At 41.6% G+C, this 22,465-nt stretch overlaps 2 protein-coding genes across 3 annotated transcripts in view; one reads left to right on the top strand and one right to left on the bottom strand.

Annotated features, from left to right (window-relative positions):
- dock1 (dedicator of cytokinesis 1) overlaps window positions 1–22,465 on the bottom strand; it is a 244,084-nt gene that overhangs the window by 107,751 nt on the left and 113,868 nt on the right. The window lies entirely within an intron of this gene.
- The window catches only part of LOC131960068 (inhibitory synaptic factor 2A), a 35,217-nt gene that overhangs the window by 9,545 nt on the left and 3,207 nt on the right, over window positions 1–22,465 (top strand). Inside the window, exons 2-3 of the mRNA XM_059325285.1 lie at window positions 1,598–2,834; window positions 11,928–11,999. Coding sequence (XP_059181268.1) covers window positions 1,603–2,834; window positions 11,928–11,999 — 1,304 coding nt within the window. The 5' untranslated portion in view covers window positions 1,598–1,602. The remainder of the gene's footprint in view (window positions 1–1,597; window positions 2,835–11,927; window positions 12,000–22,465) is intronic.

Genomic DNA, 22,465 nt, shown 5'->3' with positions numbered 1-22,465 from the left:
ACAAGGTCACTTGTTACTTTGACTGGCAATATTCAGTATTTGTGCTGAGGAAAATGATGCTATGCGTTTAGGAGACAAAATTGCAGAAAAAAATACTGAATGATTATGCTAACATGTAAAACTGCCATATATACAGATGGTACTGTGTGTCTACAAGGGGCTATAAATGTCTGTGGATGAGAATTTTATGTGAGATGGGAAAGATAAAGATAGGTGGCTGTTTCTCCCCAAACAGAAATGGAGACCAAGAGTATAATTTAATATAACAGAGCCAGGGTGATAATGTGATAGAGAACACAGTGAGACAAAATGTCCATTCTATAGCTCCCAGGTAAGTAAACAGACAGGTTTGAAATAGGAAGTCGTTCCCTGTTGACAGAGAGCGGTGATGGCAGATAAGCTGAGACGGATAATTGTCCTATCTGATTCAGCATCTACATGAGCGTATGGAGTGTTTGCTTATTGTAAATCAGCAGGCAGGAGGAAAATTATATTTGTTTCAGAGCATCAGAGGCAAACTACATAGTTGTAATGCTGTCACAATTTCTGTGGTAGGGTGGAAAGATAATTCATATCTCATTCATATCTCTGCTTAGTGTGTTATTCCCTGGGGTGTTTTTCTGTCAAAAGTTTGTCTGTTTGCAGGTATGAACTCCATTTTCTCTGCATGTTCTCTTGCCTCCATTTGTTTAGAAAATGGAAACTGAACAGATGCCATACTCGCATAGTCTTGAGAAGAGAAACTGGGCAACCTAATAGGCTCAAAATCCTATTTTTACTTCATTATTAACTGAGGAAAAGGTCACACAGTGAAGAATCCTGCTGAACCTAACGAACCATGGAAATAAACTGCAGACCTCAGGCAGTCTTCAGAATAGTCAACAGCATATACTGCTACTGTTAACTAAGTGTACTTGAAGGTGTGCGCTTGTCAGTGCAGTGTCTGATAGCTCCCATACAGACAGACACAAACACTCATCAACTTGGAAAGTGGGAGAGGAGGTGGAGGAGGAGGAGGGATTGCTAGTCAAAGCTGCTTTAACCAACAGTGATAAATGAATGAAAATTGTGCTGAAATTGGAGTTATCGGTTTCACTGAAAAGAAGATTAAATGCACCGTTGAAATCTGCTGAGATTATTTTTAGAGCATGTTTAAACCATAACGCTTGCAGTTTGTCAGTAAATAAACACAGAAGGTTTGGCAAGCATAAAAGACCCAAGCCAACTGGCAGGTTTTTTCCATGGGTAAATATACTGTACATGCATATGGAAGCTTAAGACTTGTATGACATCAACACACCTTCAGTAGAAACTATATTCAATGTCAAACTCAATTCTGGTATGCTCAATTTTTAAAGGAAGTTACTTAAAAATCAACTTAAAAATCATATTTGCTTGGCTTTTTGGCATGCATAACAACAAGTGTCTGATAAAATCTGTTTTTATTAATATTCATTCAATAACTACACAGGTTCCTCCCTTCTCTCTAAGCTTCTAAGTGTGTTCTGTCCGGTAGGATTTAATAGTCAGACGAGAGTCTTTGTTTCAAGCCATTCACGATAAATTATTAATACACGTTTTTCTCCATACCTCTTAGGAAACATGGTGAGCAAGGAAGGGGGCAAATGCATGCTCACCAACTCAGAATCTGACTCGGAGGCAGCGCCCTTGCCCTCCACCTCGCTGGCGCTGGAGGTGAAGTATTCCCTGGAAGCCAGTCGACAGGTGAGGAAGAGAAACAAGGCCCTGCAAGTGCGTTTCAAGGATATCTGCGAGGCACAGAACGAGCAAAGGGAGGCGGAGTTGCAAGCAGCAGGGAAAGGTGGCAAGCCGATATCATACAAAGTGGCGTACCGCAAGTACATGACGGTCCCCGCCCGCAGGTCCATCCCAAACGTCACACGGAGCACAGGCGTGCAGACGTCCCCCGACCTGAAGAAACGCTATCAGACCTTTCCCTTTGAGCGCAAAAAAGGCCACACCTTTAAACACGTGGCGGCCGTGGAAACTTATAAAGGTCAGAATAACGGTTTTGTCATGGAGGTGAAGCAGTCCAAGGCTGCTGAGCAGGGTTTAGATGAGGAAGAGGAGGAGGGAGCCTGCGGGGGGAGTGGAGTCCGGAGGACCAGGGCTCTGCTCCATACTAATGAGTGCATTGCCACAGTGGAGCAGCACACTGCACCTGATGGCCTGTGCTCTGACGCTCTGCTGCTCAGTTGCTCTGCAGACACAGACTGCCTTGCAGACACACAGAGAGGAAGCGGAGCCGGAGCACAGGCAGAGTACCAGCTCTGCAGTGTCCCATCCAAAGCCAGGACAGGATTACAACACAGGGAGGCCGACACAGACCGCTTGGCCAAGAGGCAGCTGCTCAATCTGGAGGAGGGCTCGTCCCGAACCCTGCCGGACAGGGCCTCCAAGGTTACGGGCCCCATCGCCTGGAACTCCCTTACGCAGGTGGAGTGCCTGGATAGTCCGTCCGTGCGGAGCAAGCGGAAGAAAGCCCTGCAGCTCAACGGGCTGCAGAGTGAGACGCTACCACGTGTCGGCAGAGGCTGTACAACACAGGCACAGTGCCACACAGGACAGTTATCTGCCCGGCCTCTGCGGGGCATGGAGGAGCCTCTGACACCATGCAGAGGCGGTGAGGCCGGTAGGGCACCGCCCCACCAAACACAGGAGGCCTGCAAGCAAATAGTGCCTATGAATCAGGACGGGGATGTTAAAGCACAGCTCCAGGCCATGGAAAATCTCATCAGCTCCAGCCAAGAGACCATCAAGGTGCTGCTGGGGGTCATCCAGGAACTGGAGAAGGGGGAGGCCCACAGAGAAGGGTAAGACATCTCACTTACAGCCTCTGTTTTGCATTAGAGATGCACTGATTCAACTCTTTCTCTCTTGATTCCAATTCCACTCCCTCACTCAGAATACCCGGAGATACAGACTACTAGTTTGAATCCTTTTAATGTGAATTGACATGAGGCCAGAGTCCGCTGTAGTACTAAAAACTGAGTGGGCAGCCCACCATGACTAAACTGATAGCGGAAACAGTGAATTTTCTCACAACATTGACTGAAAAACTGTGGATCGGTCGCTTAATGGCTGATAACCAATCTGCTACAAAAGGTCAGAATCGGGGCTGTTATAGATCGGGTGAATTGGATTGGTGTCTCCCTACTTTACACTGTTGTCAAGCAAAAAAGAAAATTATATTTCTAGAATTCACATTTGGAGAAAAAAAGAGAGGCTGTGGTGTTCACAGGGCAAAGCCAAAGAATCAGAGAACACGGAGCACCTTCATGATTCAGCATGAGCAGGAAAAGTACCCTCTTGATGTGTCACATTATTTTTCAGATCTTAGGGACAAGCTCGTACTGTATGTGTGACAGCTGTTCAGCAAAGCCTTGACTGATAAACCCAGAGTGTTAAAGAGAGATCACAGCTGCGTGAAGCTGGGGTGATTTCACCTGGATGTGACCTGCAGAGCTATTACAGCACAGTGTCCTTTTGTGATGATTTCCATTCAGATCACACAAAGCTGCTGCGGAACATATTTACAGATGATTCATCTCTGGTTGGCGGTTTAATGACCCATCATATGAAACACTGCCACTATAAAAGGTGGCCGTTAAACCACATTGGATGGTTTCTAGATTATTATTTTTTTCTGATTTTAGCTATTTTAAACCCCTTTTTTTATATAAATATAATTAGACTGTAGCACTTTGAGATCTCCTTTAAAGTGCATTATAAATAAATTATTATTATATCACATTCATCTCAAATATATTGCTTTTTTTTAACATAACATAACTCTGCAACTGAAAACATAACCTTGTGCATATTAAGCGATCTGTATCATTCCTTTATAATTAATAAGAATATTAACACAGTCATGGAAAAAAATATTAGACCAGCCTTGTTATCTTCAATTTCTTGCTCATTTTAAAACTTAAGGTACATTTGTTTGGACAAATATAGTGAAAACAACAAAAATAGTTCATAAGAGTTTAATTTAAGAGCTGATATCTAGCCATATTCCATGGTTTTCTTGATAATGATTTTGGTTATTATCAAGAAAACCATGGAAAATGGCTAGATATCAGCTGTTAGATTGAACTCTTATGAACTATTTTTGTTGTAATCATTACATTTGTCCAAACAAATGTACCTTCCGTTGTACCAGCCATTAAGAAATTAAAGAAAACAATAGTCAAATTTTTTTCCCATGGTATGAAAATGTATTATTAAATTACATTCAACTCAAATATCTTGCTATTTTTTTAACTTAACTGATTTTGCAACTGAAAAAATAACCATGTATAAAGTAAGAGATCTGTATCATTCCTATTTTTTAATATGTCAAAATTTGTCTGAATATGGGACTTAAATTATTAAAAAAACATCACTAAGGAGGACATCAAACCTTAGTAGATAGTAGACTTGTTCTGATTCCGATACCAGTATCGGAAATTGCTCCGATACCGCCAGAAATGCTGGCATCGGTATTGGCAAGTACTGGAGTCCAGGCACTGATCAGATACAACGTAATTTATTTAATTAGTAATCTGTCTACTGGTTCACTCCAGTAAACTCTGGCACAATTCTTCTTCGCCACCGACGTTGGCGCTGTGCTGCAATCTGCTGTTTTAGAGGGACGAGGAGGAATTGATTACCTAACGCAGACACAACAGACACACACGTGTGTCAGAGTAGGTTGATGCGAGGCCTGGAGCTAAGCTAAGTAGCACTATCATGTCGGCGGTGTGGCAATATTTCACACTGGAATCTCCCACCAGCAAGACTGCGACATGTAACATGTGCAAAGATAAAATCTCAAGGGGTGGCACGAGTGTTGCCAATTTTAACACAAGCAATTTAATTAAACAAATTAAAGTGGTTAGCGCTCTCGCTCACAGCAAGAGGGTCGCCAGTTCGCCTCCCGCCTGCAGCTCTTCTGTGTGGAGTTTGCATGTTCTCCCCGTGTCATCGTGGGTTCTCTCCAGGTACTCCGGCTTCCTCCCACAGTCCAAAAAACATTGGTGACTCTAAATTGCCCGTAGGTCATGTCAACCCTGCGATAGTCTGGAGACCTGTCCAGGGCGTACCCCGCCTCTTGCCCAATGCCAGCTGGGATAGGCTCCAGCCCTCTGCGACCCGAGTGCGGATAAGCAGTTAATGATAACGATAACGGACCTGAAGACGCGTCAGCCTATAAGAGCACGACAAATGTTCTAAAACAAAAGGGGAAAAGAAGGACGAGCCGCAGCAGCACATTCTGGAAGCTGCCTTCCAGCGACGAGAAAAATTCCCCAGAGACAGCGTAAAAGCAACCAAGGAAACAGACACAATCCTGGAATTTATTATCCTGGATGACAAACCCCTGTCTGTTGCCAAAAATTTGGGATTTCACCGCTTAATGACCACAGTAACCACAATGATAATTTTTTAATAACATACTGGTATCAGATTGTTTTTTTTAATAACATACTGGTATCAGATTGGTACTCGGTATCGGCCGATACCCACAGCACACGTATCGGAATCGGTAACAGTAGGGAAAAAATGGTATCGGAACATCTCTATTTGATAGTGACACTTTCAAGTACTTTTATTGCTAGAAATTTAACAATTGGCCTTATCCAGATGCACACCATGTTTATCTACTAAGTCCAAGGCCTTTGAAAAAGCCATGGCCTGTGAAAAAGCCATTTACTGTCCAATGGATACTGAGTATATACAAAAGGGCTGCAGATAGCATCTAACCCGCTGAAATAGAGGATTGTCTATCCAAAGGCATGAGGCAAACAAAATGGCCAATTTGTTGAGTGAATTGCTGGGGCTCGGCACTCAGATTCCTATCTGTTTTGACCAGCACTGTGGAGAGGTACAGAGTGAGAAAATCCATATAATCAACATCATACCAACCTGGAGTCCAAAACCTGTGGGAATTAACCACACAGACACGCCTGTCAAGTTCATACCCACACAAGCACAAATGCTTTTAAAGTGTATGAAAGCGGCTCTCGACTTGACTGAACGACAGGGTGAAAGTCCTATTCAACAGGGCTCGGGCAGGGAACAGATCTTACAACAGTGTAGGTTTACACCATCTGAAAAAGCAATTATCCTCCTTCAATCTTACACAAGGCAGCCTTAATCTCCTTATCACCAAACTCATAAAAGTGTGTTGTGAGAGAACAAGTAAGTGGACATGTGGTGCAGCATGGGGAGCCATCTTCTGTGTTGCCGAGCACATCTGGCCTATCAGATGTGTCGGGATTGGCAGGTGGGGGAGAGAAGAGGCTTAATTTGTAAATAAAAATTAGTGACGACTGTTTAATGGTGCCATCTGGTCACAAACAATCACACTGCCTTGCCATACGTTAATTACAAAAGCTTACATTTAAAGTCAGTGAGCAGTTTAAGCCTCTTGTAATCCATCTGAGCCCACCTGAATGTCTACTTTTCTATACAAGCACAGTCTTCTTCCTGTACATATTTCCATTTCTTTTTAAGCGAGCTAAGCAAAAATACTAATGCTGCTTTAGTCACACCACATTAGCTTCACGCTCCCCCTACATAAATGTCACTGACACAACAAATAGTAGTGCCCACAGGGTATAGGTGAACTGTGAGTGCAATTACGTCTGATATATAACTGCTTATGTTATATGACATTCATTTTTCATGGAAGGAAATGCAGCCGTGTGTGCATTCATCACAACGCATATGTTCATGACACGCTGCTCAGACACAAATTGAATTTAACAGATAGTGTGATGAGAATACTAAAAAGTGCAACGCCCCCACACACCCAAACACGTATATAGAAATTAAAAAAGAAATGAGAAAAACAAGGGTGGAATTTTCTATTTGTCTCTGTTCTACATGCCAGCTGGAGACTGTCCACAGGCCGTAGTAATGATCCGCTGATCTGTGTGACCTTAGGAGGAAGCCTGGCCTGGAAACCAGATGAATCATGTTTTATTTGCTCTGGCAGATGCAGCTGGTCACTCTCCCTTTCAGACAGTTTTCTACCCAGTTTCGCAACCATTTATCTCATGTAAGATAGATAGAACGACTGATGTCAAATAAGCTGATCAAATATGAATCAAGATTCTGTTCAGGCATTGCCTTTAAAGTTTTCAGAAACACATTTTAGAGTACTGTTAAGCTGTGGGGAAGTGTGGGACCAGGCCACAGACCAAGCACCGCCCCAGCTTGCATGTGTCACTCAGCGCTATGTTGGATGATTTGCTCTAATTGGTTGGGGGTCACTCTCATTACTCTGATTGGCTGTGGTCTATTAGAGGCATTTTGGTCTGCACTTGTCGGGAACGCCCCTTGGAAATAAAAATTAACCGAGAGGTTCCAGACTAAAACACATTTGCAAATTAGTCACGAGGAAGACAACAAGTGTGTGCAATGGATAAAGAGAGAGGAACTACTGGTCCCTGATGTAATTTTTTTCAATGTTAAATCTAAAAGTTTTGAAAGAATAATGTATGGAGAAGAAATCAGTCAGAAATCAAACCTCAGCAAATTTAGACACCTTTTTATCTCACACCATTGTTTCTCAATTCATTTTAACGGAGCCAGAATCCAAAAGCAAACTTATTTAATTTGTTGAATCAGAATTTGAAGCACTGCGATTCTATTGGTAGCTCTGTTTATGAACAAGGTTGCATCTTTTACCATGGATCTGTGATCTAGATATTTTTAGAAATACTCTTTTTTTTTTTTTTACTGATGATTCAGCTTGAATAGTTGAATGCCGAAAATGCAATGCTATACAGAAAATGAACAGGAGGTCCAGACCCTAAAACCCTTAAACCACATATTCCACTTTGCAACTCAATAGGAATGGCGACAATTGAAGAGGAAAACAGCTAGTAAGCATGCATATAAAAGAAAGTAAGAAGGACAAGGAAAAGGCACAACTTCTCCTTTGGTATTTTCATTATTAGAACTTTATAGAGTGTATGAGCAGCTCTTACCACGATACTAGTCTCTCATAGCCAGACCTAGCTCCACAGATCTGTGTCAGCACTGGAGAATGGTCTAGCTGCACACATTTTCATTCTAAAATAGGGGAAAAAGTGCTCCAACTTGTTTGTAAGTCTTTAAACCAATCACAACTGTCTGAGACGCCCCTGCAGAATAGATAGCGGAGATGCACCTATACACGCTTATACCATCACTCTACATTCAGTGAGTCAGACTACCAAGATGCTGGGGGAAAAAAAAGAGTTTGCCTTATGTCCCCACAGACCATGCATGCAGGTGCACAGTCACATATATCCCATAGGTCCAGCCCTGCCCAGGGCATACACATCACAGTGTGAAGGGTGTGATGCAGTTCTAGAAAACATCGTTGGCTGCATCCAACAGCACAAAGCTCAGGAATAAATTTGCTGCATCATCAGCCAGTGTTGGCAGGCCAGATCCAATTAATCACACTCATGGGGACTTGTTGCTATAGCCTGTCTATTAACACTGTGTATGTGCGCATGTTTTTATGCCTTTGGACTCCCACCCACTCAGTGACCTTTGGGAGGGCTCACTTAGTGGCACAAAGAGGGCAGGGGTGGATAAATATACTGTTAATGGCACTTTTGGCTTGGCTCTCCCCAGGGAGGCTTCCCGAAATGAGCTCTTCTCTCTTATTTTCTCTTATCAACTCAGTGTGAAAGAGGGGCGGGGGGGACGGGAGATGGAGAGAGAAAGAGATCTAGACAGCATGAGGGTGAGAGATAGAGAGAATAAGGGTGAGTTGTTCAAAGGACGTGACCCAGTTGCCTGTCTGCCCCATCGCCTGCTTATTGATCAGCTTACCTAGGTGGAAAGTGAAGACGGCCTTGAACTTCCCCACTGCTCTTCACTGTCACCCCCCTCCCCAACGCCAAGCCCCTTAATTACAATTAGTCCAAGCTGCAAACTTCCCCGCATCACTGCACTTATCCTCTTCTCAGACTCCTTCCATTACCTCATTCGGCAGCAGCCTTAAATAACAATATTGATATCAACACCTCTCATATACCTGTCAGAGCATATAGCACAGAAACGAGTAGATAAGGACAGGAAATTTATGATAGCAGTTTAATTTTTATTGGTGCCGTACCTTATGGGCTGCGTGACAAGAGTCCCTGAGAGAGAATTGAAAAATGTCTCTGCTACTACAAAGATTAGGAGTTGAGAAGCAAATGTGAAAGTTAGCACATTAACATCCACAAGGAGGAGAATCCAACGGATTCTGCAACGATTTTCATTTGACAAACCCTGACCCTCATGACAGTGAGTGTTTTTTAAAGGGTTGGCTGACCAAATTACAGAAAAAAACAAACAAAAAATAAAATGTTCTCACTTTCCTCCCGTGGCATCTAATGATTTCTGCTTTGACACAATTTAATGGAAGTAAATGGAATTCTGTCTGTGGTGTTAAAAGCAGGGCTTTCATACTTGAGTCCAGACTTAAGAGCACTTGTTGTACACTTAGTCTCTGGCTCGGCTATTGGTCAACTTGTTCCCAGCTGTTAACCTGGGATCCATTGTACAGATGGTTGCCTGATTTGCTGTTTCTCCCTACATAATGCATTAAATTAGTTTGATGTTAGAGGAATAGATTAATCTAGTTCATAGCCAAATTATTTCTGTCCCTTCTAACTATTTAATCACTATAATTGCATTGGAAAGACGCCTAATATTGTCTTGAATGGGAGCCGATTTGGACTCTTTTGGACCTGGTCTTAACTGGACCTGGTATTAGACTTGACTCAAATAAGTTGGTCGTGAATACAGCGCTGGTTAAAAGCACAACAAAACTTTAAATCAACAGCAACACATAACAAAACAGAAACTAAATGAAAACGAAAACAGTAATGGGCACGAAAACAAAAGTGCCCATTACTGCAGATATCTACAGACCTCACTGTGAACAGTTTTCATTTTCCACTTGTAACTCTGCAGACTGTCCGGAGTGGCAACACTGTTTCTGCAAAGGCACGTTGCTGTAGTTTTTCATTGCTGATAGCACCTCAAATGAAATTGAATTGTCATCCATTATAATGGGGCAAGGGCATAAATCATCCAATCTAAAGTAGATGTCCAAACACCAGGGAGAATAAAACCAAAACAATTTCAACTTTTGACACAGCCTGTGCTTTATGAAATCAGTTAAAAAATATTTGAGACATTGGTTAATTGATCCTAACACAAAGTCAATTAGCAAATACTAAAAACAGTTGTGTTTTGATAACTTATGCTTTCATTTTGAAAGGACGAAAAGAGACTTCCTGTCGAACGTAAAACTAAATCAACTGAGATTAAACTGAAGATAACGTGGAGGAGTTCAATGGTTCATGTTTTAACCCCTGAAGAGGCATGAGGTTCGTTTTCACAGTAATCTTGCATATTAAAGTGTGTTTTTTGTGTTTAAATAAGTTTTGGATAAAATTAAACCTAGTACTTTATGCTAGGTTTGATACAGTAAGCTTGTTTTGCTCAAATTACCACTGTTGTATTTCTGTGTGTTTTACAATTGTTATTGCAGCTTTCAGTTTGCAAACTGCTTTATCCAACTTAATTCTCAGCTCATTGGCTTATTCACGTACAGCTGCAGAACTGAAAGCTCGGCCGTTTTTCATTTCAGTTCAGTACTGACACGCAGTCATAGATAATATTAAAAAATACACAGATCAATTAAAAAATCCACGTGATGACCAAATTCTTAACACCCATTAATCAATCATTGATTAATTATTCCCATCCCTAGTAGCTACTATGTGACTCTATATAATCAGTTGGTTGTGAAGGGTTGATGAAGGATGGGTGATTCACAGCTACAAAAAGCCTGTCAGTTGTAGTGGGTTTACTAGACTGTTTTCTGTTGATGCAGCAGTGTGGGTCGTAACCATAAAACCAACCAGCAGAGTGTCTCCTTCTCGTCCCCGTCACTGGAGAAGTGAGTCCACAGCCTGCTTCCACTGTACTATGTCATTAATTATAAGTGGAAACCTATCGCTGTCCATCAATATGCACATTCCCACATGCTAATCCAATAAGAAAGCCATTGAGCCTTTGAAGCATGTAACCAAGTCGTTCCATTCAGGGTCATCACCTGGTCTTTAGCTGCCCCATGAGGAATAGGAATCCATAATGGGATTGGTTCATGACAATAATTTATCTCAGTGGCAAACGAAACAAGAACGATATAAGGACACACAGGATGTAATATAATAAGATATTGATGGGTTTCAATGTGAATGCAGTGGATCAATATCACAATGAAATTAAGACGGGTTGACTGTATGAAGCCAAAGGGCTGCTGTCCTAAGCATAACTGCCAACTTTTATCTGCTTGGAGGACCTGTCTCATTTCCATGTTGTTTCTTTCCAGATAATAAATGGTTGTGCAAAATGTTCATACTGATGATAACTCTTAGTGTGTTTTACAACACGATGCAGCACAGAATGGATTAATCAATGGTAGGATTTCTCGAGTGTGAGTAAAAAGGGGGAACGTAAGGGAAGGATAGAGTGTGTTATAGCATTTTTATATACAAAAAGAAAAAAATCTATAATAGAATAATCCTAAGTAGCAGCCAAACCTATTTGTGTTATTATTTCATTTAAATTGTAACAATCCTGACACAAGTTCAAGAACTGCAGTTCAGATTCAAATCCTGTGTACTCCTTTGCCTTATCTGACCTCAAATCAGTCAGCCACAGCTAATGGCCGACACTGTGCTCTCTGTGCCCCGGCTGCCGGACATAGGCCACTCAGGAGGGCAGCATGACTCCTCGTCACCCTCATTTACTTGGGTCCCGCTAACGAGGGATGACAAACAAGATGAGAGAGGAAGGTGTGAGGGAGCAGCTTAACAAGTCCTGTAATTACTCATTCACGACTCTTATCTTCCCCGCAGACTCTCCTATCGAACCGGACAGGACACGGCCAACTGCGACACATGCCGGAACAGCGCATGCATTATTTACAGGTTAGTAGCCATTCCTCTTCAAAGACACAATGATCTAAATGTGCCCTGTCCTTTCTCCTTGAGGGAAAGTGAACAGGTGGAAAAAGGGACGGTGGAGAGTAGAGGGGGGTACAAGACTAATGTGGATGCTGTTAATGAGCACATGGGGACGTGTGACATTTACACACCGCTCTCTCTCTCTCTTTCTCCCTCTCTTATCATTTATACATCTCTGCCTGATTCTCCCTTTGTTCCTTCACACCCCTTCATTCAGTGGAGGGTGTGCAGCAGGTGTAGGGTTAGCTCGAATTAGAGACAAAAGGGCGCTGGGAGGAATCAGAGAGGATGCATGCTATAGAATGAGAGAGCAAAAAGGTGAAATTAATTACCATCCAAGCATCATAAAATATCATCACTCTGTGCTGTTGCCAAGCCAACTGAGTCTCTACGTATGTGCAGTTCAACGGATTTGACAAGCAGCACACACAAGTCCAAAGTCATTAGTCTACAACGGTGCAGAGTTCTCACTTTATGAATGTGTGTGTGCGTAAGCGTGTGTAAATTGCTGCTCAGGTTCCCTTGAGTTGTGAATGGCATGTTAATGCTGAAGAGACAAGAAGCCGATTAATCGATTAGTTGACTGGCAGAGCATTATTGGCATCAATTTTGACAATGAAGTCCTCGTTTCAGTAGCATATTAAGAAAAAGCGGCAAATATGGGATTAATGGGATTACAAGCTCACTGTAACAATTCAAACATGCTGATGGTTCTCATGATAATGTTTACCACGGCCATCATGTTATAGTTGAGTCAGTTATATTAACTTTGCAGGTATTTGGGTTAGGGTTGCAAATGGGTGGACAATTTATGGTACATTTCCAGAAACTTTCCATGGGAAGTTAAAATGGGGAATTTTGTAAATATTCAAAATACAAAAAACATGACATTTCAACAGATTTATTTGTAAGTAGAACTTCCTTAAGTTTTAATAATTTTATTGAACGACAAACACATAAATATTGACACCCCCAATTCACAAATTAAGTAAACTTAATAAAAAAGAGCTCCTCCCCTTCCACAAAAAGTCCCATTCAACATGTTAATGAATTGAATTGAATTGAATATGATAGAGGAATGCACAGTGCATGTAAGGGGCGTGGTCTCCATAGGGGGCGTGGCCTTGATAGGGGGCCTCAGCAGCCCTGCAGTCAGCAGTGTGCTATGTGTATGTGATTGAAGAATAGCAGATATTCAAGTGTACTTGCATTAACTCTGGCTGTTTTAGTCAAGATAATGCTAAAATATATTTACCAAATTTAACAGTTCCCTGTTAAGGGTCAAGCTTCAATTCCCATAAATTCACGTTTATTCCCATGAAAAGTTTCCAACTTTGAAAATTCCCAGAATTTTGCAGCCCTAATCTGGGTCATAAAGTCTTGGATCTATATGAACAGTTAGAGGATCACCAAAGCCATTCTAATGTATCCTTTAGAAACCTGGAATAGCTAGAGCAAATTTCAACAACCAATCAAATAGTTGCAGAGACATTTCACTATGAAACACAAATGTGAAGCACATGGTGGCATTAGAAGAAATGTCAAAAGATGCACCTTCTGGGCAAAACATTTCATGGCAATCCTTTCAACACTTGCTGAGATATATTTCCGCCTGGATTGTGGCGGTAAACTGACTGACTGACTGACTGACGTTGCCATCCCTGCAGTCATGTTGCTCATGTGGCCTAAAAAGCCATCATTTAACAAAAACACCCTCTTCAAGTCCAACTGTGAGATCCCGTGTTGGATCAGAGTTCACAGTCCATCGCCCTGAGCTGCCAACAAAGCCTTGCAGCTCCTAACACCTCTGTGAGGCTTGAGCCTTCCTCTCTGATACACAGTGAGAATGACAGTCTGCAGGAACTGCATGACACAACCTGCGTGTGCATATGTTTTTCTTTTTGCTTAGAAAAAGTATGATTCTAACAGTCAGAACCGCAGTAGGCAGAGATGAGAGAGAACAGAGATTTAAAGAGTAGGAGGGTGAAAGGTGATCAATAAAACTGTTTTTAGTGGACATTGCTGTTCCACTCAGTCGGCATTTTGCCTCTGAAGAGTCATTTAAATCATTTTCTATCTACTGCTCTCAATAACTGATAAGCCTCTGGCCAAACTTCACTCGGCTCCTGTAAATGAAGGAGCGGGGCGCAGCTGCGTTCCCTCTGATGTTTGAGCTGAGGAAGGTGCATCGTGTCGTGAGGCGGAGTGTGTTTAAAATCGCGGCGGGTCCCCCCCTGCGTGGCTGCAGGGAGGACAACAAGAACGGTGGCTTTTACTGCAATTCGATGACAGCAAGATGGAGCGAGGTGAGCTGAATTATGGCATATGATGTGAAGGACACAGGAATAGCACAACATGACGTGTGGGAATTATGAGGCGATGGGTCGAGTCCGGGGTTAAAAGGATGGAGGAGAGACTGCTGAGGTGGGAGCTCGCCTGGTATTATAAATTAGTTAGCACCGTGTTTAATGGTAACTCAGTGGGATTTGGCCCTGGGGAGGAGGAGGCCCTGCTCTTTCTGGTCTACCTATCCTCCATGTCCTGCTGTGCCAGCCTCTGCAGACTCTCCAGCTCCCATCCCTCCGAATTTGTGAGCACAAACTGCAGTGTGATAATGCGTCTAATTTAAAAAAAATATATATGAGCAATTCCATTCTACGGTTCTTTTTGTAGAGATATTCTTGGCAGCTCAGCGTGTATCTATACTCATCACTGGTGTGTCGGGAAAGGTATTTCATTTATATATCAGCATGACCTGAATTCCCAATGAGGGTTTAAAATATGCAAAATGCAGGCTGCAATAAAAACTATGATTAAGTATGCCTATCTCAATATGAGCCAATTATACATACCTGTCAACACATCAGTGTTATCTAGATTTTTCTTACCTGTGCTTAAAAATCCCCAGAGAGAAACTGCCTGATTCTATAAAGTTAGAACGGAAGAAGTCGGGTCAGATTTGTCCCTTGACTTGGTCGCTGCTGATTGTGAACACACAATGACAACTGTCTTCAAACAGGCGCTATATTAACATCAAAAAATCCCCAACTCGGCTTTCTAGATCTGCCACAATCAAATGAGACGCTTCATCGGCGAAGGTAGTGCAGAGAAACAGAAATTCAATACAAAATAGAAAGCTCATTTCTGACAAACCTCAGCGGTGCCTGGCGAGGTTTCAATTTGATAAAAAGGGCAGACGTTCTCTAAGTGAGATGTTTAAAATCTGTTGAATTGACCCAAGTTCTACTTTAAGAGACTCGCTTGGCATGGTAAATTGTGTTGATTGGACACAGAATTAAATATAGCAGTTGTATTCACACAGGCAGGAGGATTAAATGGCAATCTAATTACTTAGATCTCCATGAAAACAACCTCTCCGGAGGTGGAGGAACAGAGGATAGAAAGCGGAGCTATGAAGGAGCACACAGTGTACGTGGGAAGAATAGCGGTCTATAATATCTATTAGGATTTTATTTTTTCGTGAGTGTGCTCTCATTTTGCACCATGGCCAAACTCCTAACTCTGTGTTTATGATGTAGCTGGTCTCATGACCAGAGTGGACATATGGGTACATAAATCATTTTTACGCACCCCAGTAGGGAGCCAGCCATGCACTCTTCAGCATAATCAATTTATCCAAGAGTATATGGCATCATCTCAGAGCCCATCCTTAGCATAACAACAGCACCAGATCAATACGGTTTTGTGGCCCATGGGCATGGACTTCAAACAGAATACACAAGCTGCTCTAGTCTCTTGTCCTTCTCTGGTCCCTCTTTCCTCATTTCGAACCATTCTGAGCTCAAGTCTGTCTTTCTTTTATCCTTCCCGAGTAACTTTCTCTCTCCGTCTCACTGTTTCTCCAGGATACTTTATCTCCTCCTAACAGCTAACAGTGCGAATGAACTTGGGGATTCGATGCTTTAACGCAACGTGTGTGACATTGAAACAGAATAGGTGAGAAAAGGATGAAAAGATTATTGTGATTCTTTGCCAGGTGATGTAATATCTGTTACGGAGAGAGAGGTGGGGAGGAATTAAAAGAGAGGAAAGAAAGCAAGCATGAGAGACAAACAAAGAGGATGAAAATGAGACTGACAGGATGGTGCGAAAAAGCTGGGGATTTGAAATGCATTCCACTTATTTCCAAACCACAGGCATTAAGTTGTGACGCGGCTCGATGCCGAAACCCTGTAATCTCATTTTCCTCACATTGCATTTATATGGGCTAATGTGCTGATCAAACAGGGAGATAGATTTAAGTGGCTGTGATTAAGGAAGGCGATTGGGGAGGTCTGTACTGCTGAGGAGCATTGTTCACAACGGACTCTACTCACATCAGTCCAATTTTGTCATTAGCTTGCATGTCTTGCGATTAATTCAGCAACAGCCGATTATTAAACTCACTATCTGATGGTGAGACATTCTTTGAATAACACTGCAGTGCAAATAATATAATGTAATAATCGGGTTGAAAAAAAAGGGAATGGGTATTTAAAAAGGAGGGGAAAAAAACTCCAATCTATTGTGCGAGGCTATGAAAATCAATTAAGCGTTGCTAAAGGCTGAAGAGCTGATTACATTATAACATATGGAAATTACTGAGCAGCAAGGCTGTCCTGCTGCACGACTCTGCTGGGGGAAGATATCTCTTTTTGTGCAAGCATAATGATGTTTTCCAACATGGTGGCAAACCGGTTACCATAGCTACAAAAGTGATCTTCGGTAGGACAGACAGTGTGAAGGGACAGTGAGGACGGTCAGGAGGAGCACATTCGGGAGAAGATAAGGCAACAAAAAAGGGAAGGCAGGGTGAGAATGTGGAAGAGGGAGACGAGGGAGAGGATAAAGACTCACAGATGTTTAAAGGGCAGGTGAGAGATGCATTTAGGCTTTTTTTCTGGTGTATGTTTTTTTTGAGAGCGGGGAAAAGTGAGTGAAAGAGAGACAAATCAAGAGTCAGGACAAGTTGGGGAGAGGTTAAAGACTGGCAAGGTCCAAAGTGCCGTCTTCAATTTGTTCCGATCCAACATCCAGCTCAGGGGAGAGGGAGGCAGCAGGGGGACGGGGAAATGCCAGCACACTCGCTTGGTAAAAATCATAATGTGGAGCGACGCAGCAGGGCCCACGACAGTTTCATAAGGAGCTGCTGATAACTGGGCCGGGTAGAGATTGATACATTTTTCATTAAAAGGCCTTTGGAGTGTGTTTCAAAGATGAGATGATTATCTTTTCTTTTTTTCCCCAAATGAAATTATGCAGATTTTTTTGTGACATTTAAGTTGTTTTTTTCTTTGCTATGCTGTTCCCAAGCCACAGGCCGCTTTACCTCTTCTTTGTACGATTCTCCTGGCAGATTGAAAGCTGTGTTTTCTTATAAGAGAAGCAAATTTACTTACAGTATGGATTCAGCACCACAAAAATAACTCCGGCTTGGATAAAATAAACAGCTACCAGGACCACTGTTGTGTTCAGAGCATTGTGAATCTACAGGTTGATCAAATACACTGAGGATGTTTGAGAGACTTTGTTTGAGGATTTAGTCTGACTACAATACAGCTATAGAGCTTTATTACATCTGAAAAATACAGGTAGCATTTTAACATGAAAGATGATTTGTAATCTGGCATCAAATACATGGTATCAAGTGGAGTGAATAGTGTAAACAATGGGTTTCTGCTTATGAGCTCAGATGTCAGTGTGAACTTTTATCTTTTGAAAATCATGTCATGACATTTGTGTTTGACTGGAAACACAACAGAGAAGAAGGAATTGATGCATATCACTGCTACAAAATTGTACAAAACTTGTTGGTTTATCTCAACCATGATGGGGATATATTTCCTAACCTCAATAAGCCATTTCAGGGCGTTTTTTGCTCTTTTTACGTTTTATTCACTGTGGTCTTGTATTTCTGTCCTGCAGCTCTATGGAATCAGCACAATCATTGCTAAAAAATAAAAACTACTCACAAATGTATTTTGTGCACAATAACACAGTTTTAATGATCAACATAATTAAAAAAAAAAAAGAAAAGTTAAATTTCTCAGATACATTTTTTTTTAAATGGAATTTACATAAAAAACACTTTTCCACAATATCATGAATATTTGGAAAAAAAGTGCATCACCACATGCTATACATATTGAAATATATGACTCTACTTGCAACTTCTCCAGTCCTCTCCTCTCAGCTCTGTGTAAACAGCCTGCAGTTATGTCAGATTTTCAGTGAATATTTGTCATATGACCGTTCGTCTCAGCCAAATCAACTATAGCTTCCCAGTCGTGCAGAGGAGTGCAGAATTTTATGTTTTTAATAGGTTCTAGTTATTCTAAATGGTTTATTTTTGGCGTGTTTTAAATGAGACATGTAGTTTCGGTCATACTTCATATGTGGAAAAAAGTTGCCTTTTTAGTCCTCATTGTTGGTGTTTTTTTACTTATTTGACCATGTTGATATAATATTTTGAGCATCTCTTAATTCAAAGTAAAGAGGGATACAGGTGAACACTAACATCTCCTGCTAGGTAGATAATTAAGTAATAAATAAGAAAGGCATCTAATCCCAAAATAATTCTAAACCAAGAGAAGCACATGCACAAAATGCACTGATAATATAAAGTGTGCCCTCAGAGCATAAATTGAAAATACATCTACTGATTGTAACAATAAAAATAATATATTTTTAACCAGATTAAAGTGCTGTGTGTCCATGCAGGGCAATAACCCTCGAGCGATGGATGACAGCAACAACAGTCTCAGCATTATTAGGCTTACAGTACACTGAAAAGCAAGGAGAATCCTATCACCGTTACAGAGCGTCTGTGTGAGAAACCAACTCCACAAAATTGACGCAGCATTAAGCTACAGTACTTTTCCAAAAAGATGCCCAAAAAATAGCAGCAGAATCAGTCTCTCTGTGCTTTTACGCAGTCCTAAGTGAAGGGGGGTTTTTGAGAGAAGAAAAAAGCACAATGAAAGACTCAGCATATTGCTTTACCTACAGTGTGACACCACAACACACTCATTAGACCTTGACAAACACACTCATTGATCACAGAATCCTTTGATGCTGTGATACTACAATCATTTCAGCTTCTTAATTCCATGAATTACAGTTAATATGTGAACCTGACTTCATAAGACATCAGGATCTTATTATACATCCTGATGCCGTGTTCACACATGTTGTTCAGTTCCCTCAGGCCTGACCAAAGGGAGGGGAAAAAACTGGCATACAAGTGCTTTTTTTAGAACATCGTAAGATAAATAAAGTCAACAGGAAGAGAGCATTAATAAAAAACATAAGGGAAAATAACATAATAAAATCGTCTGGATAACACACTCAGGGTAAATTATACAAGGTCAGGTAAAATCTTGTTTAAAAAGGCCAACTCAATCATCCTTCAGAATAAGGTGGGGCTTGGGAAATGAGAGAAACTTATTGGCAGACTTAAGGGTGCATTCTTGGGTGCACAGGCAGGCTAGGAGGTCTCAAATATAGTCTGGAAGCAATTTATTTGTGATACCTGAAAGCCTAAAGTCCATTCTTAACTTGATTGGAGTGGATCAGTACTTGGTCTGGCACCTTCTAAAGCCAGGAGCAGTTGTATGCCAGAAAGAATTTAAAGAGTTTGAAGAGAGCTTTAGTAGTGTAGGTAATACCATGTCAACGCATGAATTGCTGTGCCTTTTCTTTAAAGAAAGAATTTCATTTTGGAGATGTTACTGAGCTGACCCAGACAACTCGGGTCAAATGTATTTGGCTAAGCGTCAAAAAGTAATTCTCAGCCAAGCAGATATGTTGTGCACAAGGCTAAATATTTGCTTCAAAGATTTTTTTCCAAAACAGAATGGCAAAGAATTTGCTGTTGTCTATTTCGGGGTCACATATTTAGAAATTTGGGTTAACAAATGAAACAAGATGTGGAAATAAGATGGACTCTCAAGTCGCTTATTCATTAGTCAGTTTCAGTGTTCTGCTGGCCCAGGTATCATTACAAAAAATACAATACCAGAACCAGAAACCAGTATCCCTGAAGTCAGGGCCATGTGGCTGCAGGTTTCTTTTCCAACCCAGCCTGTTCTCCCGTCAAAAACGTTTGTTTAGGTCATATGCACAGATGTCCATATTTCACTGTCCGCTCCAATGCGTCCGCCGCCATCTTGCTGACATAGTTGTGATTGACAGCCAAGCGAAGTTTAAATGGGCAGATTCTTGCATTCGGTTGGAGGTTGGGGTGGTAAATGGGTCAAATAAACAGCAGACTTTCATCCAGGAGAGCGGGGTTCGCATCCCGTGTGAAAACAAAAGTAAATGATTTTTAACTTAAGTTACGTTTTTTTATGTAACTTGCGGTAGTCACATGACCCTTGTAACTAATTCACTCCGGCATTTAGTACATTTATTTACTGTTTAAACTGTCTTTTTTAACGCCTTACCATGAGTTTTTTGCCTTAGCCTAGGTCAATGGTTTTAAAACATAAATCCAGAGAAACTACAGCCTTTTTTTTTACAACCGTGGAAAGTACGTGTGTGCTTTTTTTAGAATGTGCCATTACTAGTACTGCGAGCCATGATAGTATATATGTGCTCTTATGGCCGCGAGATGTACCAACATGCCATAATTTGTGGTACTGACACACGACCTCCTGTGCCGTTTATGTAGGAGAACTTGTTGTCCAACCAATCGGAAGCACACCTGACTCAACTCATTCAATCAGTATCTTCTTGTAGCAGGTGTGCTCTTCAGTTTAACACCCCTGCTTTAAGTAATATCGACACCAATACAGTTCTCATTTGATACATTTTTCCCTTCTTCATTCAAAACTTGTCATGTGAATGGAAGCAATCACAACTCATCTTCACTGGAGGACTCTGTGCCCCCATGCTGGAAAAACAAAATGCAGCAAAAGTGCCCTCTTTGATGCCCCCATGGTAGACAAAGCACGATAAAGTGCCCTTCTAGTGGCGAAAATGTGACGCACTGACATCAACCAAACAAAACGAGGGAGTGACACAGTTTGGTTATGCTAAAATAGACAGGTTGGAAATGAAGACAGCCTCTTTTACTGATGCACAAACACAAGCGTCTCCACATGCAGACAAATGTGCATGCACACACACAAACTGTAACAGAATTCACACGAAGTGAAGTGGATTTACACCGGTGTAATTAACAGCCTGTGATTTATTGCTAATAGCTGCAGTGTTCTTGGCCCTGTGTAAAGGCCTGAGTCAAACAAATGCAAAGTGCTGAGTGTCTGGTTCAGCACCCAACGTTTACTTGAGTCACTGTCAGACACCCACATTTACATCTGTTCTGTTTCTAATCAATTCCACAAGCATCATTGTAAAAACTGAGGTATTTCACTGTGACACCTTATTTGAAACTGTCCCACCTACATGTGTGCAGCAGGGGAATTATTATTTGGCGAGGCTTTGAGATGTAACAGACAGAATAATGTGCACCTACAGCTTGCCTCTAATACTAATCAGACCAGTACTTTCTGATGAAATTCTACTCAATGCAGGCTTTAAAAAATAGTTGCATCTTAAACATCTCTGTGAAAAGATTTCTTATGTAGCAACAGGCAATCATTACAGATGCTTTGTATTTCAATCAGACCTGGCAACCGACTACTTAGCTCACCTTGACACTGCATAAGCTCTCACAATTGTAAACGGTATAGCGTCTAGCCAGACAAACTGCAGTATTCATGAGATGGATCCTGCTGCCATTATGTAAGTCTGTCTTTCAGAGTCCCCACCAACCCGACTCAGGCTAGTGGCTGGAGGAAGCTTTAGCAGATTAAAGTCCTCTACACTTACCACAGCTAAGGCTGTAATCTGAGTTTCACTTAGCAGAACCTAGTAGTCAGATGTGCGCGGGCGTGGGATTAAAATGATGGCTGGTCCAGATAAATCCCCTAACACCCCGGGGAAACGTGGCGTACATCGAATAGGAAAAATACTCTGTTTGTGTACAGAAATCCCACAAATTAATTCATTCTGCATCCCAATTACCTTTTACCGATGTTGTGCAGGAATCAAAGCAACATGATCAAATCCTAAAAGGCTCACATCAATACGCCGGCTCTGATCTCAGTTTTAGCAAAGCAAATGATCTTCGGTTCAACACCCCCTCCAGTGACCCAGCACTCCTCACTGGGAAAAATACTAATGGGCTTCACCCAGCTTCACTTTATGAGTCATGGTAAGAATGCAAATAACAAAAAAAAACCACGGCAGCAGCCAAAGTGAGCAGCCGTTTACAATCAAATGCAGTTTAGAATTGGGAGATTTTACCGGGAAATAAGGATGGAGAAAGAGAGAAATGTAGGTCGCTTTACCAGGCCAAGCAGTGATGTGACAGATGCCTGTGCAAGGGGTCAATGAGAACAGGCCAAAACGTAGACACTTAATAT

Source organism: Centropristis striata, chromosome 21, assembly GCF_030273125.1.
Source record: "Centropristis striata isolate RG_2023a ecotype Rhode Island chromosome 21, C.striata_1.0, whole genome shotgun sequence".
Taxonomy (NCBI): Eukaryota; Metazoa; Chordata; class Actinopteri; order Perciformes; family Serranidae; genus Centropristis; species Centropristis striata.
The sequence above is the reverse complement of the archived record's forward strand: the minus strand, read 5'-3'. Positions and strand labels throughout refer to the sequence as shown.